The sequence below is a fragment of the Aspergillus ruber genome (genome assembly GCF_000600275.1).
Source record: "Aspergillus ruber CBS 135680 unplaced genomic scaffold scaffold00004, whole genome shotgun sequence".
NCBI lineage: Eukaryota > Fungi > Ascomycota > Eurotiomycetes > Eurotiales > Aspergillaceae > Aspergillus > Aspergillus ruber.
In genome coordinates this window covers 774,139-792,142 of record NW_024467300.1, presented here as the reverse complement: position 1 = coordinate 792,142, position 18,004 = coordinate 774,139, and the positions used below count along the sequence as shown (strand labels likewise).

The 18,004-nt window shown below is 49.5% G+C and overlaps 7 protein-coding genes across 7 annotated transcripts; 6 read left to right on the top strand and 1 right to left on the bottom strand.

The window, feature by feature from the left end:
- Positions 1-380: 380 nt before the first annotated feature.
- On the top strand, positions 381-1,753 carry EURHEDRAFT_521049 (phytanoyl-CoA dioxygenase family protein). The gene is made up of 2 exons (XM_040786834.1): positions 381-1,335; positions 1,390-1,753. The coding sequence occupies exons 1-2, from the start codon at positions 663-665 to the stop codon at positions 1,677-1,679; spliced, it is 963 nt and encodes a 320-aa protein (XP_040641816.1). The 5' UTR covers positions 381-662; the 3' UTR covers positions 1,680-1,753.
- Positions 1,754-1,967: 214 nt separating this feature from the next.
- EURHEDRAFT_528826 (Zn(II)2Cys6 transcription factor) lies at positions 1,968-3,543 on the top strand. The gene is made up of 4 exons (XM_040787081.1): positions 1,968-2,037; positions 2,101-2,457; positions 2,505-2,937; positions 2,990-3,543. Exons 1-4 carry the CDS (start codon positions 1,998-2,000, stop codon positions 3,483-3,485), a joined length of 1,326 nt encoding a protein of 441 aa, XP_040641815.1. The 5' UTR covers positions 1,968-1,997; the 3' UTR covers positions 3,486-3,543.
- Positions 3,544-4,690: 1,147 nt separating this feature from the next.
- EURHEDRAFT_270780 (uncharacterized protein) lies at positions 4,691-5,164 on the top strand. Its single transcript, XM_040778157.1, has one exon. It carries the CDS (start codon positions 4,791-4,793, stop codon positions 5,073-5,075), a length of 285 nt encoding a protein of 94 aa, XP_040641814.1. The 5' UTR covers positions 4,691-4,790; the 3' UTR covers positions 5,076-5,164.
- Positions 5,165-6,537: 1,373 nt separating this feature from the next.
- On the top strand, positions 6,538-11,622 carry EURHEDRAFT_270423 (putative cell polarity protein (Tea1)). The gene is made up of 4 exons (XM_040778156.1): positions 6,538-6,969; positions 7,035-7,446; positions 7,498-7,780; positions 7,869-11,622. The coding sequence occupies exons 1-4, from the start codon at positions 6,715-6,717 to the stop codon at positions 11,449-11,451; spliced, it is 4,533 nt and encodes a 1,510-aa protein (XP_040641813.1). The 5' UTR covers positions 6,538-6,714; the 3' UTR covers positions 11,452-11,622.
- Positions 11,623-12,975: 1,353 nt separating this feature from the next.
- Positions 12,976-14,164, top strand: EURHEDRAFT_375080 (casein kinase 1 family protein; the record flags this gene model as incomplete). Its single annotated transcript, XM_040778711.1, has 3 exons — positions 12,976-12,987; positions 13,038-13,110; positions 13,170-14,164. 3 exons carry the CDS (start codon positions 12,976-12,978, stop codon positions 14,162-14,164), a joined length of 1,080 nt encoding a protein of 359 aa, XP_040641812.1.
- A 1,511-nt stretch (positions 14,165-15,675) lies between these two features.
- rsmA (putative bZIP transcription factor (Fcr3)) lies at positions 15,676-16,960 on the top strand. Its single transcript, XM_040781078.1, has 3 exons — positions 15,676-15,855; positions 15,915-16,189; positions 16,272-16,960. The coding sequence occupies exons 1-3, from the start codon at positions 15,730-15,732 to the stop codon at positions 16,822-16,824; spliced, it is 954 nt and encodes a 317-aa protein (XP_040641811.1). The 5' UTR covers positions 15,676-15,729; the 3' UTR covers positions 16,825-16,960.
- A 199-nt stretch (positions 16,961-17,159) lies between these two features.
- Positions 17,160-17,989, bottom strand: EURHEDRAFT_375078 (phosducin family protein; the record flags this gene model as incomplete). Its single annotated transcript, XM_040778710.1, has 3 exons — positions 17,160-17,296; positions 17,350-17,711; positions 17,769-17,989. 3 exons carry the CDS (start codon positions 17,987-17,989, stop codon positions 17,160-17,162), a joined length of 720 nt encoding a protein of 239 aa, XP_040641810.1.
- Between the last annotated feature and the right edge of the window lie 15 nt (positions 17,990-18,004).

Below are 18,004 nucleotides of genomic sequence, written 5' to 3'. Positions count from 1 at the left end.
TGTAAACATGAGGATTTCGTCCAGGATAGGACTGTCCTTATATATCTTGATCGTACTCATGAAGTGCAATGGTGATTACATTGGCCTCGATCGGATCGAATCTCCATCAGGTAGAACAACTGCCACCATGCAACCTATCAGAGCCATCGAATACAGTTCTCTATAATAGAGGAAGGCCATTGGACGCAAAAGATAACCCGATAGGAATAGTATCTTTATGCTGAATTAGGTTTACTTCCGATCCCTGTCATCGGATATGCAAAGTGCTCTCATTTTGGTTACCTGTTCGGGAAAGAGGGATGCGACGCAACGCAAATCCCGCATCGGTATCTCCAACACATGCGTCATGTGCAAAATCACCCCCGCTATCTTTATTGAAAAGACTAATTTCATGGGATGGATTTCCTTTTCCAGCATCATGGCTGTCCCGGCCCGTTCCCGTTTATCCTGATATGACGATACAATGCGGGGCGGCCGAAATCATTCAAATACCATCGGATGAAATGGTTATCGACTAGAGACGCCTCGTTCCATTCCTGCCTTGTGTGCCCCGATAATTCTTAACAAGGCTGCATCTGAGTCAAGCGTGAGTATAAGGATACAGTTTCCTCTCCGAAATACTAAGCCACCAAATCCCACATCTAAGGCTGCTTCTTTACAAAATGGCACGAATTCCCCTTCCCACACCCCCTCCAATTGATCCCTCATATTGCCCCAAATCTACAATCACAACTATCCCAGCCACCCACCCGATAGAGTACATTCTCAGCATCCTCGAGCGTGATGGCGGCGTGATCCTCAAAGATCTTGTCTCTCCAGACGAACTAGCTGCCATTGAAAATGAACTAGAACCTTGGAGTAACAGGCCTCGTCGACACCTGGAAAACAAGAAGGTCAACGGCGACGCCTTCCCATCCATTCCAGCGCAGACCTTCCTCGTTCCCGGCTTGGTGGGAAAATCTCAGACAATCGCTCAGATCTGCGAGCACCCCATGCTAGAGGCCCTGCGACAGCGGATTTTGCGAGAAGACTTTACGCTGTTGCGGGAGGGTTTCGCGGAGCCTAATATAATCGATCCATTATTGAGCCTGAGTGTGTCGATGAATATCGGGTACGGGGCACCTCGACAACTGCTGCATCGGGACGACGGTGTCCATAATATTCGTCATTCCCGAAACCCCTTTCAGCCGTGGAGCTTCCAACAATCCAGTCAATTTGGTTGCTTGATTGCCGGATGCGAAGTTACTAGGGAAAATGGGGCTACGATGTTTGTGCCGGGGAGTCATAAATGGGACGATGACCGGTGGGCGAACTCTGCTGAGGTTTGTTTTGCAGGTAAGCCTTCTATCCTTCTATTGCTCAACTCGACATATAGTTAACAACTACAAGAAATGTCACCTGGCTCAGCCTTAATCTTCCTTGCCTCTGCCTATCACGGCGGCGGACACAATTCGGTTCCGGGTTCCGTCCGCACGATGCACGGTTTGTTCTTCTCCCGGGGCCATCTCCGCACCGAGGAGAACCAGTTTCTTGCAATTCCGCGGAGTAAAGTACGTGGAATGAGTCCAAAAATGCTTGAGCTACTAGGGTATAAAAAGCCTACGACGGCGCTCGGTATTGTTGATAATATTAGTCCGGATGAGGATGTAGATGGGATTTGGGAGAGGGTTATGCAGTAATCTGATTCTATTCATGTTCAATAGCTCTATTTTTGCGTGGCTTTATTGAATTTCCATTGCCATTTATATCCTACATACTTATGTGCTCTTTGACTGTCGCAACTAGTATAATCTGTTAGGGCTAGCATAGCATCCACTTTTCTATTCAGGAATAATCCCCAAATTAGCCCCGTTACACTAAACCTCAAACGTACATTCTGCGGAGATGCGATACCAAGATAAGATAAGAAGCTCCTCTAATTAACTTATTGCACTTTTGAATCCTCTCCATTATCCTCCAAGCTATAACGATTAATAAGATTTGGTGTCTATCTTGAAATGACCCGACGAAAACGGCCATATGTGCCAAAGACTAAAGGCGCGTCCCGAGAAGAAAGATGGAGAATAGGTGGAAGAATTTTTACTGACATTCCCCGCTCAGGCTGTTATCAATGCTCACAGCGGCGAATCCACTGTGACAGGACGCAGCCGTCGTGTGGGAAATGTGTATCTAAAGGCATTCTGTGTAGTGGATTTGGGGTAAGGTATAGATTCTGCGATGGGTCTGAGCGTCTGAAGGGGAGAGCGCCAATGGAGTATCCTGAGGCTTCAGATGCTCTCGATTCTTCTGGTTCGTTGATGTCCAGCGCGGCCTATATTGATAGAGGCGCATCGATAGAATTATCTAGGAGTGAAACGGATTATGGCGCTGCTCACGGCCAGCCAAGACCTGATAGTTTGCAACCTGCGCTCGCCTGGGGGAACTCGGAAGGATCGGAACGATTCCTTGTGAAATATTGTATGTATGCATCACTAAGTCCTAGCTACTCGTGCTGAACCTATCAGTCTCGGACAACATTGCCCCCGAAATGGTCGTAATTGACGACAACCACAATGGATGGCGCCATCTGGTTCTCCCTCTAGCCTGGGGGGACAAACTGGTCATGAAGGCCGTGCTGACCGTTTCCTCTTTCCACCTTTCCCGCAAATCCGGTGGCCGAGTCCAAGTTCAGAATCAACGTCTTGCCAGACCAAGCACTCTCTACTTCGAGGCAATCCGTGAGCTTCAAAACCGGAAGGGTCTAGATCAATATGACCACCAAACGAAACGACTAGTCATCCTGTCCATCATTGTCCTGCTTGTTGCAGTTATGGTCACTGGGTGTTCGGACTTTCCGATTCTTTTCCATCTTCTCCAGTCCGCTCTCGATATTGTTGGTGGTGAAGATGGGCTTGGGCCAGATGAGTTGTCTGAGTTTGCGCTGCGGCAAATTCACAAGTAGGGCCATAGATCCATACCATTCCATTCATGATGTGACTGATTATCTTAGGATGCGAGTTTATGCTGCACCTTTTATCAGCCAACAAACTGGCGTATCCACGATCCTCTCTCAAGCCCCGCATAGCTTCGACTGCCTCTACTATAGCTCGCGCTTTCACCCAGAAAAACAGTACATGATAGATCTAATAGCCAGTTTAAGGCAGCAAGCCTACGATATATATCTACAGCGTGTTCTTCTTAGCAAACCCCCGGGTAACGAACTATCATCGGCAGATGTGGTCACAAGATTTCGAGCCAGCCTTGAACCTTTCCCCGAGGGATTTCCCGGTGACCACTCCTTGATCTGGCCGTCCTTTATCGCAGCGTCTGAGAGCTGTTCGCCAGAGGACCAGCAGTTTTTCGAGCAGTTCTTGTTGAAGCAATATAATCGTAATGGGTTTGGGAATATATTGAAGGGGTTGGAGCTTTTGAAAAGGATTTGGGCAAGGGATGTGGATGTTAATTGGCCGGCGCTCCTTCCTGGGCCACGAGTTTTTATCATGTAATTCGATAATACCTGCTAGTTGGTTATGTTAGTAAATTAAACTCTGGAAGGTTCCCTGGAATGTCTCATATCGAAGCGGGAATGAATTTCTATGTCTTCCGTGTTTACAGCTATCATCGTTCGTTTCCGGTGAAACAAACGCGCAGCGGACAGATCGCTTATGCAAGTTAAAATTTTCCCCAGATCAATGTTTCAGATCGAACGATGTCCTGGATCCGAATTGTTTGAGAGTGGTTTGTGGAGTTGCTCGTGTTGCATGCAAGGTTCGGCTCCGGCTGTTTGGCAGTGAATAGCCATTGGAAACTTAGTTGGATTATTTTAGCGTCTATAGTAACTTTTTTGAGTTAGTAGTGTAATGAAAAAGCAAGAATATAGGGACAGCCTCTTGCATGTGTAGGTTTGGAGTGGCTTTCATGGGCTTTCTGTTCATAATATATATTCGCCCTGAACTTCATACTAGCACACCGTACCCGACTCCAACAAGAACATATTATAGGTCGTAACGGTTGCGGGATATCGGAATAGGTTGCTATAGAATATGATACTCATGAGTGCTCCCGTGCTTCTCTTTACTGCGCGTGGGAAAGGCCATAGGAAAATTGGTATACACATGCTGATCTACCATCAAACTGGCGCATGGATCCAACACTTCCATGAGAATTCAAGGAAGCGACAGGTGAGTTTATCAATCTATCTATCAACCAATCTATTTATCCATCAATCTAACTAATATGAATTAGACTGGAAATTATCGACTACTCCCCGACAACCATGGATCCCATCTCACGTACGAATTTGTTAACTATGCCGAAAGGCATCAAATTATTCTTACTACCCTTCCCAGGAACTGCCTGATAAGAGCCTGAGGCTACTTATGTACAGGAAGTACCTCCCGCGCAGTAGTATGCTTAGTAAAGGTGAGACCTCTTGGTATAGGGAATCTATCCGGCATTCACCTGTTTTTCCACAGGGGAAAAAACTCCGCCCAGGCTCGGGGGGGAACCTTCGAAAGATAGATCCTTGGTATAGACAAGATTTGTGGGTGGAGGGCCAGACAGGATTCGAACCTACAAACTGCCTGGTGATGTGCGCACCGGCAGGTTAGCCAGGCTCAGTATCCATACCACTGAGCTACTGGTCCAAGTGATTATGACTGCATTCAACAAAAAGGGGGTGGTGTGACGGCCCGGTCTCGTTTGCTGGCTATCATGCGAAGCAGGGTTGTTTGCCTTGTTGATGATTGCAGCGTTATCTTCTTTCTTCCTTATGTCGAATATTCTCGTCGATAGCTACCTAGGTAGAACCCATGAGTTGGATGTTCCATTATCCTAGCCGAGCTCGTGACAGGTGGCACAATGAGGGGAATAGGCAGAAGTTCAATAGCAGAATGCCTCACCAAAATCATAGGCGACAGGGGCGAAAGGTGAAAGGAAAAACAGCAAAAATTTGGTTGAAGTTGAGCAGTGATGGAGGGCGACTTCATAGAGCACGCACAGCGATGCCAAGCGGAAAAGAGACGCTAAACCTAAACAGACACGCTATACTACTTCGAGTGATTTGGTGTCACCCAAAGAGTAGGGAGTACAAGTAGACTCGGAGTAAGTGCACTGTCCAATTAATCGAAATGTGTCTTAGACTTGCTTGTATCATACGAGTAAACAATACTATGTATTACCTGGGCGAATTACTTGTAATGATCAATGGAAATGCACAGTAATTGTATCTGCATTGGTGTACAACTGCACCTCTGTCACATCACGGTGACTGCGTGATGTAGGCGATTCGCCGAACATTGTATATTTCTTTTTCTCCATTCTAAATGGTTGGAAACAATAAAGAAAATGAAGATCCTTCGCTTGCATGGCATCCCTAGCCGCCGGGACGTATGTGCATATACATTCTTGTACTCCGTAACTACATGGTCGGGTATCAGACCGAGCATGTACCGGTCATGGTGGAATAATAATAGCACCCCTGGATCGGCCGGATCAGAAAAAAAAAAGGTTTTTATGGTCAGCCCAATGACTGTTGAAGACAGCACCAAGCCAAAAACTTAATGGCATTGAAGCCCGCTAAAAGAAGATTGTAAAGCACGAGTTCAGGCCAAGTGGTCGGCGAATCGACCAGTCATTCGGAAGTTGATATATATGGATTTGTACTGTGGGTGTGATTGCGACAGGTAGGTTGCTGCTAATTGATGCGTCTGTAATTCATTGTTGCATGCGAATGGTCCTTAATTCTGTACGTAGACATGGAAATTCACGTGGCATTGAACAGAGAACTGGCTAATTGGATTATTCTCAGTGGAATATCAAACCGTTGCAGTTTTTACTGGATACTCCGTAGAGGTGGTGGAATACACCGAGTGGCCCGTGGTTCCATCTGGACTTCCCCTGATTTTTTTCTTTCTGTAGAAAAAGAGAACATCCTTATATCATATGCCAGGGTAATTGACACCAGTTCCGCTGCCCAGCCGGTGTGAAACGCCGGAATCTTCTATTGTTCTTTATTCTTGACTTCTGTTGTTGTTGTTGTTGTTGTTCTTCTTCTTCTCCCAACCCCCCCGACTTCCTGTGGTTTTTTGATCACTTCTACTCTGTACGGAGTACTTACTTGTACAGGTAGTACTTCTTCCATGTTATTTTCATTCTATTCCATTCTCTTTCAAAACGGTTCAATGCGCCCATAACCAGTCCTCTTATTACTGTGTGAGACTCGATAGTGCTCCCGCACGCGGAGTCTGGCTTGACCCCGAAAAAGGGAGAGAGAGTCCACTTACCACCACCACAGGCCATCTTCTCTCCCGTTCATTTCCTCTTCTTCTTCTTCTCTTATTCCTAGCTGGGTTAGTCGATACTTTTGCTTCTTTTTTCATCTAGTTCTTTTTTCCTTCTCTCTTCCTTCCCTTTCCCCTTGCTCTCTCTTTTCCTTCACTTTTCCATCTTATCATCCACGACAAAAAACCCCGTGAGAATCTCCAGCCACGGCGGTCAATCGCTGCTCGCCCAACCCCGGCCGTGGATCTGTCCTTTCCTTTCATTTCTTCTCTGCCCTTCTCTTGGGTGCTTTTTCGTTGTGTCGTTGTTGTTGTTTTTTTTCTCTTCTTCGGCAGCCTGGCGCCTTTTTATTATATCTTTTTTAAAACCTCTTAATTGACCGCCCCTGTCCCGCGTCCAGAAACGACCCGTCTACGATTCGATAATTAGATTACCTCCTTCCCTCCTCCCACGATGGCTTTTCTCTTCAAATCGAAGAAAAACCAGCAGCAACAGGGTACCGCCCTTCCTCCCGCGACGAGAAATGTTCATACTTCCGAAGGGGCTCCCTCCGCATCGCCCCCAGCCCTCAATGGTTCCCTCAAGGATCGCGATGGCTTGTCGCAGACTCCTACGCCTAGCAGCAGCTACAACAATTCCCTGAATTCCGTCAACCCCAACAGTCCCGATCAGCAACGATTGCGACAAAGAGCAGAGTCAGAATCACAGGTTAGTCTATGCTTATACTGGGTGGACATTCACAGTCGCTGACGGGATATTCGCACTCAATCCAGATACAACGACCACCACCACAAGCGATGAATGGAACCGTTACTACTCCTCCAGCCACAAGCCCCAATTCCTCCCTCTATCCTTGGTCCCAACGGCGGATCAATTTTTCTTCGCCGCAAATGAACCCCTTCCCACGATACGGCGCGGCAATCAACTCATTGGCTTCAAAGGAGGGCGATATCTACATGATGGGTGGTCTAATTGATGGTGCGACAGTCAAGGGAGACCTCTGGATGGTGGAAAGTAGCGGCGGAAACCTTTCTTGCGTTCCAGTTGTGACCGTCTCCGAAGGACCGGGGCCCCGGGTGGGCCATGCGAGTCTGCTGGTTGGAAACGCATTCATCGTATTCGGAGGTGATACCAAGATTGACGAGAATGACGCGCTAGACGACACGTTATATCTTTTAAATACTTGTACGCTTCTCCCTTTCCCTTGCGATTGAAGATATCTAATCAACTTTCTAGCTTCCCGACAATGGTCGCGCGCTATCCCTCCGGGCACACGGCCTTCTGGACGTTATGGTCATACATTGAACATACTAGGCTCCAGGCTATACGTCTTCGGTGGTCAGGTTGAGGGCTTCTTTTTCAACGACTTGGCTGCATTTGACCTCAATCAGCTTCAGAATCCGAACAACAAATGGGAGTTCTTGATTCGAAATAGTCACGATGGAGGGCCTGCACCAGGAGAAATACCACCCGCCAGAACGAATCACTCAATAGTTAGTTACAATGATCGACTATACCTGTATGGAATAAGACAACAACCCCTTCTTTCGGTTCACTAGATCAACCGCTTTAACTGAACATTGTTTTTGCTGACTCACTGAGCGCAGGTTTGGTGGAACAAATGGCATGCAATGGTTCAACGACGTCTGGTGTTATGATCCGCGTGCGAACCAGTGGTCCCAATTGGACTGTGTCGGGTTCATACCCACGCCTCGAGAGGGACATGCAGCGGCGTTGGTGAGCGATGTGATGTACGTTTTTGGTGGACGTACCGATGAGGGTATGGATCTGGGTGATTTGGCGGCCTTTCGCATTTCCACACGGCGATGGTACTCGTTCCAGAACATGGGGCCCGCACCCTCTCCGCGGTCCGGTCACAGCATGACGGCGTTTGGAAAGCAAATCATTGTCATGGCCGGTGAGCCCAGCTCCGCACCCAGGGACCCCGTTGAGCTCAGCATGGCGTACGTGCTGGATACTGGCAAGATCCGCTATCCCGTCGAAGCTCAGAATCCCGGAGCTGCCGCTGCCGGCATGAGGAAAATGAGTGCGGACAAGAATAGCCCTACTGGTCGAACCTCACGGGAAGCGCAGAACCATACCCCTGTAGAGCAACAGCAGCAGGTGCAGCCACAACCAAGAAGAGGCCCAGTACCGTCGCGCGAAATGGTGGCGAGCCCAAATGGCAGGCCTACAGAGCAGGGTCCCAGCCCAGGTCCAGGATCGCGACTCCCTAGGGCATCCATTGCACAGGCGCCATCTGGACCACCTCCGCCTGGCCAGGCTCCCACGCCAGGGCCTCGGGGTTCCGCACCGCAACCGATCATGAACCCACGAAGCAAAACACCAACCAAGCCGGAACGTGGATATGCAAGTCCACCGATGGAAGCCATGCGGAGTATGGGCCCAGAGCGGGGTGGAGAGCCGCCCGCAACCAGAGAGACCTCGAAGGAGTTCAAACCTGTTTCTCAGGAGCAAGAAGCCGCTGCTCCCGCACCAGGCGATCGCCGAACACCTGCTCAGCAGCAATCTCGTATGTCTGCTAAAGCTATGGAAGCTGGCGAGGCGGCCCCTTTGATTAGTGCACCGGCCCGGCAACGCTCGTTGCGTCAGAGACAGCGCACTTCCCTCGACAGCACAGACGAGTCGATTCTTGGTCGTCAAGCAAGCGTTGACGGCTCCATTGATTCCCGCAGTCTCCGCAACTCCAAAACTGGCACTAGCACTGGCAACGCCACTGGCATTGGCGAGGAGCCTCGCTCACCCAAACTGACTCCGCACCAGGAAGTCCTGACGAAGGAATTGGAAGCCGCAAAGAACCGCAATGCTTGGTACGCCTCTGAGTTGGCGCTGGCGAAGAAGTCCGGATACAACCCCAGCCCATCTGGCACCTCTGTCAACGACCGTACCCCTGACATGTTTTCCGACGAGGATCGTCCCTTGATCGAGGCTTTCCTTGCGATGAGGGCGGAACTAGCTAAGATGCAGGCCACTGTGGATCGACAGGCGGCCATCGCATCGAAGCGCGTTGCAGAGGTTGAACACCAGAGGGATCTGGCAGTCAACGAAGCCGCTTATTCTCGCGCCAAACTCGCCGCCCATGGCGGCAGTCAACGGGGCACCCCACAGCCGGACGCCTCTGCTCAGGATTCTGACGGCACCATTTCGGAACGTGGAACGGATATCAGTCGACGATTGGCCATGGTCTTGGCTTCGCATGCGGAACTAAGCGCCAAGCTGGAGACCATGACAACTGAGCTGGATCAGGAGAAACAAACCAGAGAATTGGCCGAGGAAACAAGCGAAGCAACCCGGAAGCGTCTCGCCGAGTTGGAAGTGCAGACCAATTCGCTCGAAATGGAAAGTTTGCGATCGGAACTTTATCAGGCCGAAGCAGCTGCGAGAGAAGAATCATTGCTGCGCTCTCAGGCTGAAACCGCCTTGAAACAAATGACGTTTGATAAGGAGGAACTTTCACGCAAGTTTGACGAGTCGTCCACTAGGTTGAGGGACTATGGTGGCAACCTGGGAACCCTCAAGGAGGCCGTGGCGGCTTCTGCCGGCAAAACTACGCTCATTGAGAAACAATTGGATGAGGAACGGGAGATTCGGGAAGGCCTCGAACGGAAGCTGCTCCAATTGCGATCTGAATACGACGAGCGAACGGCGGACTTGGACAATGCAACCCGGCGTTTGCGCGACGCTGAGGAGTTGGCTCAGAGCCATGCCAAGGAAGCGGAAACCCACAAGATTGCTTTCCTGTCTGGCCTGGAGCGAGCATCATCCTTTGACTTGGAGAACACTACTCGCTCCGTCGCGGACCAGCGCGTGGAGGCATTGGAGTCTCACGTGGCCCGGGCCAACGAGTTGGCCAAGGCTAACCAGGCTGCTGCTGACCAAGCTACCGACAAGCTACGCCGTGCTGAAGAGCGGATCGCTGGCCTCGAGGCTTACCAGGAACAGGCTAGCCGCGAAGGTTTGCAGCTCCGACGCCAGCTTCAGACAGTCATGAAGGAGAGCCAGGCGGCGGCTACGGAAAACCGGGAGCTCAAGAGTCAGTTGGAGAACAACCAGCGCGACGCAGGTGCTCTGGCCATCCAGCATGCTGCTCTGAAGGATCTCCTTGGGGAGCGTGGAAGCAGCGCGTCCGACACCCGACGCTCGCCTCATCTGGACTCCCCGGGATCGCGATACGGAACACCGGAGCAGGGCCGACTTCGGGAATTGGAGCAGCAGCTGTCTGCTAGTCTCAAGTCTCATGATGAAATGAAGGTGTTCTTTGAAACGCGCGAGCAGGAGAGCGACCGGGCCTACCGGGAGAAGTTGGAGCAACTTGAGAATGACTACCAGTCCGCCGTCCATTACGTCAAGGGAACTGAGAAGATGCTGAAGCGCATGAAGGATGAGCTTGCTCGCTACAAGGCACAGAGTGTTAAGATGCAGTCGGAGTTGGATGCTAGTCGACAGGAGACGGAGCGCTCGAGACTGAACCAGTCCGTGTCCGACCTGAACCAGGATACGGACGCCTCCATTGCCAACTTGGAGCGCCAGGTTGCTCAGCTCAAGGCGGATCTGGCCTCTGCTGAGGAGGTCAAGGACAAATCCCGATCCGAGTACAATAGCATGCAACAACAGCTCTCAGCGTTTGCGGACCGAAGCCGTGCTGAACTGGAGCAGCTCAAGCAAGAGAACAACTTGCTGGAGACCCGTGCCTCTGACGCCGAGCAAAAGGTGACCATGTTGCTGGACCAAGTGGAGAACTCTGTCGGCCACTACCGTCGGCAGTCCCAGCACGGCGGGCAGGGTTCCAACGGCATCCTACGCACCCACAGCAACGCATCGAGCAACACGATTGGCCGGACCCGCGCGGATAGCAACGTCTCGCAAGACGACCCTTCGTTCCCGGACAACCGTGGGTCGGTGGCGCTGGACTCTTTGGCCAATGAACTGGAGGCTCTCCGCACCCACTGGGAGAGTACTAATAACTACCGGTTGAGCACGCAGTCTGATATCGACCGCACCCCGACCAAGGAAACACATGAGGGTGGGCTGAGTGACAGCCTGGCGGAATGGCGGCGACGATTGGATGATGACACATCGTCGCGAGCTGAGTCGCCTGTTGCTGGCACGGCTGACCGGGGCAAACCCAGCAAGCCCGGCGATGGCATGGACACTACGAACATGATATAATTGTGCATCCGGGGATGAAACGATTCGAGGAAAACAAGAAGAAAAAAACATTTTCCTTCTCTTTAAAAAAAAAAAGAAGCATGTCTGTTGCGGTTCCCCTTTTTCATTATCGTTCTTATCTGTCGTTTCTGTACAACTTTTGCTACTCTTGCCAGTGTGTGGACGAGAAGCGTTCTCTCATTTTTTTTCTTATGAATGTGTTCTCTGCTGGTTCTTATACCCATTTTGATATCTGTTCGATTTGTTTGACCAAGATGTTTGGCTCCGACTGTACGACTACTACCACTTTTCTATATATTTTATCTGTTCGATGGATCGACTGTTAATTTTAATTGTTCTTCATGAGTCTTGAGTGGTTTTTTCCCCCATCAGATGCCCAACGGTTGATCGAGTACGAATGCAATGAGTTGGCAGTGGCCTGTGCCTCGAGGGCTTGCATATACCTATCCTGCCTGAGGTATACAAAGTCAGCCCTTAATGGCAGTCCCGAATACAGCGGTGGCAGGATTCGCATCGGCGAGGTGAGATAGCGATCAGCCGGCTGCAGTGGAACTCGTGTGATTCTGTAACGCCGGAAGAGCGGTGGTGTATTGATACAGGATAGTGATAGTTATATAGACTTGTACTCTGTAGCTATATAATGTTGATAGTCAGTATAGGAGGTCAGGCATATCCAAGACTGATGCCCGAATGTATCGTATCCGGTATAGTACGGTATGGTAAGGCGGTCGATGATTCACCAGTATAAATAGATATACGCCCTATGAGACACACCCCAAATACCGTACTAGTAATACGAATACATACCAGGATAGAATAGGATCTCACCGACTTCTTTCTTACTTTGGTGGTTTTCTGGGGCGGTAATTTTGCCCTGTTGGTCTACCCCCTTCTTTTTGGTCTTTTTTTCCCTCAATTTTATTTCTCTTCCTTCTTCTGTAATTATTCTTCTGTGGTTTGAAACCGGTGATATTGAAGGCTTCCCTTCTTGATTATTTGTTGACTTGTTTCTGCCTATTCAATTTTTTTTTCGCCATCACCCGGTCGGACCACTTTTAACTACGGTCGGCGGTTTCGAGCAGACATCACTGCTATCTCACCATCTCTTTCTTTCTTCCGTCTTTCTCTCCTTCAATATTCACCAATATCCCCCTAACTTTAGGTGAGTATCTATATTATTTCTGTTGTTCTGATCACTATTCCATGCTATCATTTGTACTAGTCTGGCTCTGGTTTCCGCAATTCACTGCCAAGTAATACGCGCTGGCAGCGGCTGGGCTTTTTCACCGTGCCTCCTCCCCTCTTCTTTCTTCCTTTATTCGTCTTCTGACCTCTCCCTATCACGTTTGCTCTTTCTACCAGTCTACTTCTCCTTTTTGTTTTTCTTTTATTTTTCAATTTTCTCTCTCCCTTTCTCTCGACTCTTGCTTGATCAGAATCCCACCCCGGAGTCAAGTTGCTGACGATCTGCAGCCCCTGTCTTGCCAGCACAGCCGGTAGCTGTGCCATCCTGTTCACGCCAACATGACCACCATGGTAAGCTTATCTCGTACCAATGAGTTGCTGGATCACTGCTGACTTGTCAGGATTTACGTGTCGGAAACAAGTACCGTATCGGCCGCAAGATCGGAAGCGGTTCGTTCGGTGATATCTACCTCGGTGCGTCCTCGACTTTATACAATGACGATTGGTAATGATGGGAATTCTAACGTGATTAGGTACCAACATAATCTCGGGCGAGGAAATTGCCATCAAGCTCGAGAGCGTCAAGGCCAAACACCCCCAATTGGAATATGAAGCTCGTGTCTACAAGTCGCTTGCCGGTGGTGTCGGTATCCCATTTGTGCGTTGGTTCGGTACTGAGTGTGACTACAATGCCATGGTCATCGACCTGCTCGGTCCTAGTTTGGAGGATCTCTTCAACTTCTGCAACCGCAAGTTCACTCTGAAGACCGTTCTTCTGCTGGCCGACCAGCTCATCTCCCGGATCGAATATATCCACGCCAAATCCTTTATCCACCGTGATATCAAACCTGACAACTTCCTGATGGGTATCGGCAAGCGTGGTAACCAGGTCAATGTCATCGATTTTGGTCTCGCTAAGAAATACCGTGACCCCAAGACGCACTTCCACATCCCTTACCGTGAGAACAAGAACCTCACCGGAACCGCGCGTTATGCCAGTATCAACACCCACTTAGGTGTCGAGCAGTCCCGCCGTGATGATATGGAATCCCTTGGCTATGTCATGCTTTACTTCTGCCGTGGTTCCCTTCCCTGGCAGGGTCTCAAGGCCGCTACTAAGAAGCAGAAGTACGACCGTATCATGGAGAAGAAGATGACCACCCCCACCGAGGTCCTTTGCCGTGGTTTCCCCAACGAGTTCGCCATCTACCTGAACTACACCCGTTCCCTCCGTTTCGACGACAAGCCCGACTACTCCTACCTGCGGAAGATTTTCCGAGACCTGTTCGTCCGCGAGTCCTTCCAGTACGACTATGTTTTCGACTGGACCGTCTATAAGTACCAGAAGAACGCCGCCATGATTGTTGACGCCAACAAGAAGGATGAGGAGCAGCGCCGCCAGGGCGTCAGTGGTACCCCCATGGGTCCGGCCGTTAAGCAGCCTGGTGGCATCACCAGCCAGCGCCGCAAGGTTGCCGAACACACCCCCGAGACTAGCCGTGCTGTGGGTGGAAGTGACCGGATGTGAGTATCTGAATGGGGATTACTTCGACAAATCTCTTCCCCCCTGAAATTGTCTAATCAAGATCCAATGATAAATAGTTGTTCAGAATCTGACTAATCTCATAGTCTTCGGCGTTAGGCTGCGTTCTTCTTCCAAGGTTGCTGGTGGTTATGGACTTAGTAGTCGCACGAGGCGGGACGGTGCTGGCGAATGGTACTGATCCGTTGCAGCATAGCAGTTCTTTTTTTCTGTGACGACTTCGGTATCTTCTCTGCATGTGGACGCCATGCGGACCGAGACGACCGGAAACCCAACGTGATTACTTCTGTCCGGTACCTTTGCGGCCTTGCGACGAACCTTCGACAGACTTATTTTCCTTTTTCCTTACTATTGGATCCTCCGGATTCTTTTCTTTCTTTTTTTTTTTTATTTCTCCTATTTCCCTTTGCACCCTCTCTTAGCCCACCATCCCGTTGTTTTCGCTTCTCTTTTTCGATCCGAGACCGTTTCGACCGTGGTTTTTCTTTGTTCTGGCTTGTCTTCGTTCGCTTTCTGAATCCAATGGACCCAGGAATGGTTGACACACGACGAGCAAGCAGAGAAGACTACTATTGCTATTTCGAGACTGGTTGAACCGAAAGAGAAGAAAGAGAAGAAATTGCGTGGCTATCTATGTCTTTTACCCCTTCCGGTTTGTATACGGCTATTCTGAAGTTTTTTTTTTTTTTAAAAAAAAAAAAGAAAAAGAAAACATTCGGAGTTCTTTTCGATGTTCTTGCGGACAAACGGAAGGGTGGACAGAAGGAGATGCAAAGCCAAAAATGACGGTTGCCTCTCGTGTTGAACTAAATTGCAAACCCAACGGATGACAACTTGTCAATGGAGGAGATCCTTGGATGCTTGGAGCTGATCTTTGCGGGTTCCCCCAATTTCTCTTTTGTGCTTCTTTCTTACTTCCCGTGCGTTTGTCGCTGTTGCTATGTTTTTATGTGTTTCATGTTTTCGAGTCGACGCAAACAGGGGACGAGGGGATGGTTCGGGAGATTCATGATTGTGGTTGTTGAGAACGACATGATCTTAGGATGCTTTGGTCACGCTTTTATTGTCTACATGGTTACGGACGCCAACGAGGGAGGAGGCGACTAAGGTGGATAAGCAGTTGAAGCGTGGTCCGCGATCTGGGGGGAAGACGTCTCATCACATCAGGTTTATTGGCGACGGATATGGTTAGGGTCGCGCCCGGGGTGGTTAAGCGTCGACTTGTGTTTAGATTTGTGTTTTTTTTTTTTTTTTTTCCCAATGGTTTATACATTCCTTCTATCCCCTCTTATCTGATCTTCGTGGTGGAGTCATTCATAATATGGTCATATTTGAACGACCGATCGGATGCTCTTTTGTAGTCTGCATATATACAGAATTAATTCGTCTATCGCGCTATCGGTGCTCCTAAATGCTTAATCCGTAATTCCAGACCCGAAGAGGCGGCGAACCGTTCTCACCGCCCGGAGATTTGATCCTAGGCTTTCTGCGTTATCGAACCCTTGAACTAGAACTTCTATGTTTTGCAGCCAGCTATAGAAACAAGTGAAATGGACTATTCATACCTCCCTGACACACCCTCGCAGCCATTCTCGCTGTACGACATCCACGGCTTACCCACCCCCGACCCAAATCAAACCCCTCATGGAGCCGATGACCTTATTGCCGCCGCTTTGGTATGCCATTCGACCCCATTATTACGACAAAACAACGAGACCTAACAAAAATCGATCAGAATTACCGCAACAACGAGAACCCAAATGAAACCAACAATAATGCCCCCTTCGACCTAGGATTTGGGCTAGATCCCAATACACCTTTTGCCCAGCATCATCATCAGAATCCACTACCGCCACATTCACCACCGGAGTCGCTGAAGCAGTCGTCAGAAGGTAATCTGCAGAGCCAGAGTAGTACTGGTGTTGCGGAGAGTTTGGGTCGGAGTAGTAGTGAGGAGAAGGATGGGGGAGTTGTGGATCCGAATAAAAGGAAGGCGCAGAATCGGGCTGCGTATGTTCCTTTTACCCTCCTTTTCTAAATGGAATTGAAGTCTAGGGTATGGCTGACTTGTGATTGATTTGGGTGGGAATAGTCAACGAGCTTTCCGCGAGCGAAAAGAACGACACGTCCGTGATTTAGAGCAAAAGGTCAATGACCTCGAGGGAACATCAAGCATCCTGCACACCGACAACGAACGCCTAAAGCAAGAACTAGCACGCTTTACAACAGAAAACGAGATCCTCCGCGCAACATCCCAAAGTCACCCTCAATCCAACCCCAGTCACAAACGCCCTCTCCCCTCCAATGAACTAACAACAACAGGCCCCATGATCTACAAGCCCCTCGATTTCAAGCCCTCCTCAGCTTCCACCTCCACCCCTGGCGAACAAGGTACCACTACCGGTACCGGTACTCCGCGACACCGCATGGCAACCTGCCCCATAACCGGCGAGAAGCTGCTTGATGCGGGTGCGACTTGGGATTTTATCCAGGAACATGAGCTGTTTAAGCAGGGGCTGGTGGATATTGCGGATGTGCATGCGCAGTTGAAGAAGATTACGCAGTGTAATGGGCAGGGGCCGGCGTTTCCGGAAGGGGAGGTTAGGAGGGCTGTTGAGAGATGTGCGGGGAGGGATGCGCTATAATTTGCTGTTTAGCCCTTATTGGTGTTTGATGATGTGACATTTGGTTCTTTTTTTTGTTTGATATTCGGGCGCTTTGGGGTGGAGTTGAGATCTATCTATTTCGGGTTATGCTTGTTGGCAACTGAGGAGATTACTGGTATACAAGGAGCTGGGCGTGTTGTTGATATGATATGGAATGCACATGAAATTGCGTTTCAACTTTGGATACTTATGATACATTGTCAAGATCAATTGTTTGACGTACACATGAACAAGCAGTGTTTTCCGAAATGGTAGATTTTCGAAATGGTATACAATGTTATATTGCCGTATATGCTGGTATCATTTTCAACAAACTAATCCCAATCATCGTCGTAATCTTCCACGTTGTATTCTTCTGCCTTGCTGTCCTCCTCTTCCGAATTGGATCGCTTCTTCAGACGAACGTCGCTCTCTTTCAGCGCTCCTAAGTCAAGAAGCATTTGCTCGATATCTATCAAGTGCATTAGTAGCCATCTCATTTCTCGGAAGTCAAAAAGTACTCACCAGCAAGCTTCGTCCTAACACCTCCCACCTCCTTCAACGTAACCAACTGCCTCCTAATCTCCCCATCCTTATAAACCAGTACCGTCGGCGTATTCCTCTCTGGATACCCCTCAATGCACATATCCGCACGAATCTCACAGAACTTGACATCGCCAAACTTGGCTGCCGCCTGGCGCCAGATCTCGGAGAGGATGCGGGACTCGGGGTTTGCGCCGCCGGAGGGGGACGAGAGGTGTACGAGGACGAAGTACTGGTTAGAGGCTTCGGTGACTTCGCGGCCGTAATCGACTTTTTGGAGCGGGTAAACTTGGTTGTGGATGGCGGTGGTTTGGAGGGTTGTTAATTCGGCGAGGCGTTTTTGTCTTGTTCCATTAGCATTGAGTATGAAGATAGGTATTGGGTGAAGAGAGGGCACATACCGGTATTGTTCTAAGAATTTTTCGTCCTCTTCATCTTCGAGTTCGTCGAGCTCGTCCAGATCTTTATCTTCTAATCTGTTCTCGTGGGCTTTGTGTTCGGCTTCGACCAGCGCCTCTTGGATTAGGGGTTCTGGATCTTTGGGCTTTTCAGGGATGATGCCATGTTGGCGGAGGATGTCGTTCCATTCAGTATCTTCGTTGGGATTCACTTCGACTTGCATGTTGACTTCAATCCG

What these genes read in the sequence shown, in the direction of transcription:
- EURHEDRAFT_528826 (XM_040787081.1), top strand. Translation starts at nt 1,998, where the DNA reads ATGACCCGACGAAAACGGCCATATGTGCCAAAGACTAAAG. An exon ending in ACGATTCCTTGTGAAATATT is followed by an intron (nt 2,458 to 2,504) that starts GTATGTATGCAT and finishes TGAACCTATCAG; the next exon opens with TCTCGGACAACATTGCCCCC. An exon ending in GCGCTGCGGCAAATTCACAA is followed by an intron (nt 2,938 to 2,989) that starts GTAGGGCCATAG and finishes TGATTATCTTAG; the next exon opens with GATGCGAGTTTATGCTGCAC.
- EURHEDRAFT_270423 (XM_040778156.1), top strand. Translation starts at nt 6,715, where the DNA reads ATGGCTTTTCTCTTCAAATCGAAGAAAAACCAGCAGCAACAGGGTACC. An exon ending in GAGCAGAGTCAGAATCACAG is followed by an intron (nt 6,970 to 7,034) that starts GTTAGTCTATGC and finishes CACTCAATCCAG; the next exon opens with ATACAACGACCACCACCACA. An exon ending in TACAATGATCGACTATACCT is followed by an intron (nt 7,781 to 7,868) that starts GTATGGAATAAG and finishes CACTGAGCGCAG; the next exon opens with GTTTGGTGGAACAAATGGCA.
- rsmA (XM_040781078.1), top strand. Translation starts at nt 15,730, where the DNA reads ATGGACTATTCATACCTCCCTGACACACCCTCGCAGCCATTCTCGCTG. An exon ending in ACCTTATTGCCGCCGCTTTG is followed by an intron (nt 15,856 to 15,914) that starts GTATGCCATTCG and finishes AAAATCGATCAG; the next exon opens with AATTACCGCAACAACGAGAA. An exon ending in AAGGCGCAGAATCGGGCTGC is followed by an intron (nt 16,190 to 16,271) that starts GTATGTTCCTTT and finishes GGGTGGGAATAG; the next exon opens with TCAACGAGCTTTCCGCGAGC.
- EURHEDRAFT_270780 (XM_040778157.1), top strand. Translation starts at nt 4,791, where the DNA reads ATGAGTTGGATGTTCCATTATCCTAGCCGAGCTCGTGACAGGTGGCAC.
- EURHEDRAFT_521049 (XM_040786834.1), top strand. Translation starts at nt 663, where the DNA reads ATGGCACGAATTCCCCTTCCCACACCCCCTCCAATTGATCCCTCATAT. An exon ending in TGCTGAGGTTTGTTTTGCAG is followed by an intron (nt 1,336 to 1,389) that starts GTAAGCCTTCTA and finishes AACAACTACAAG; the next exon opens with AAATGTCACCTGGCTCAGCC.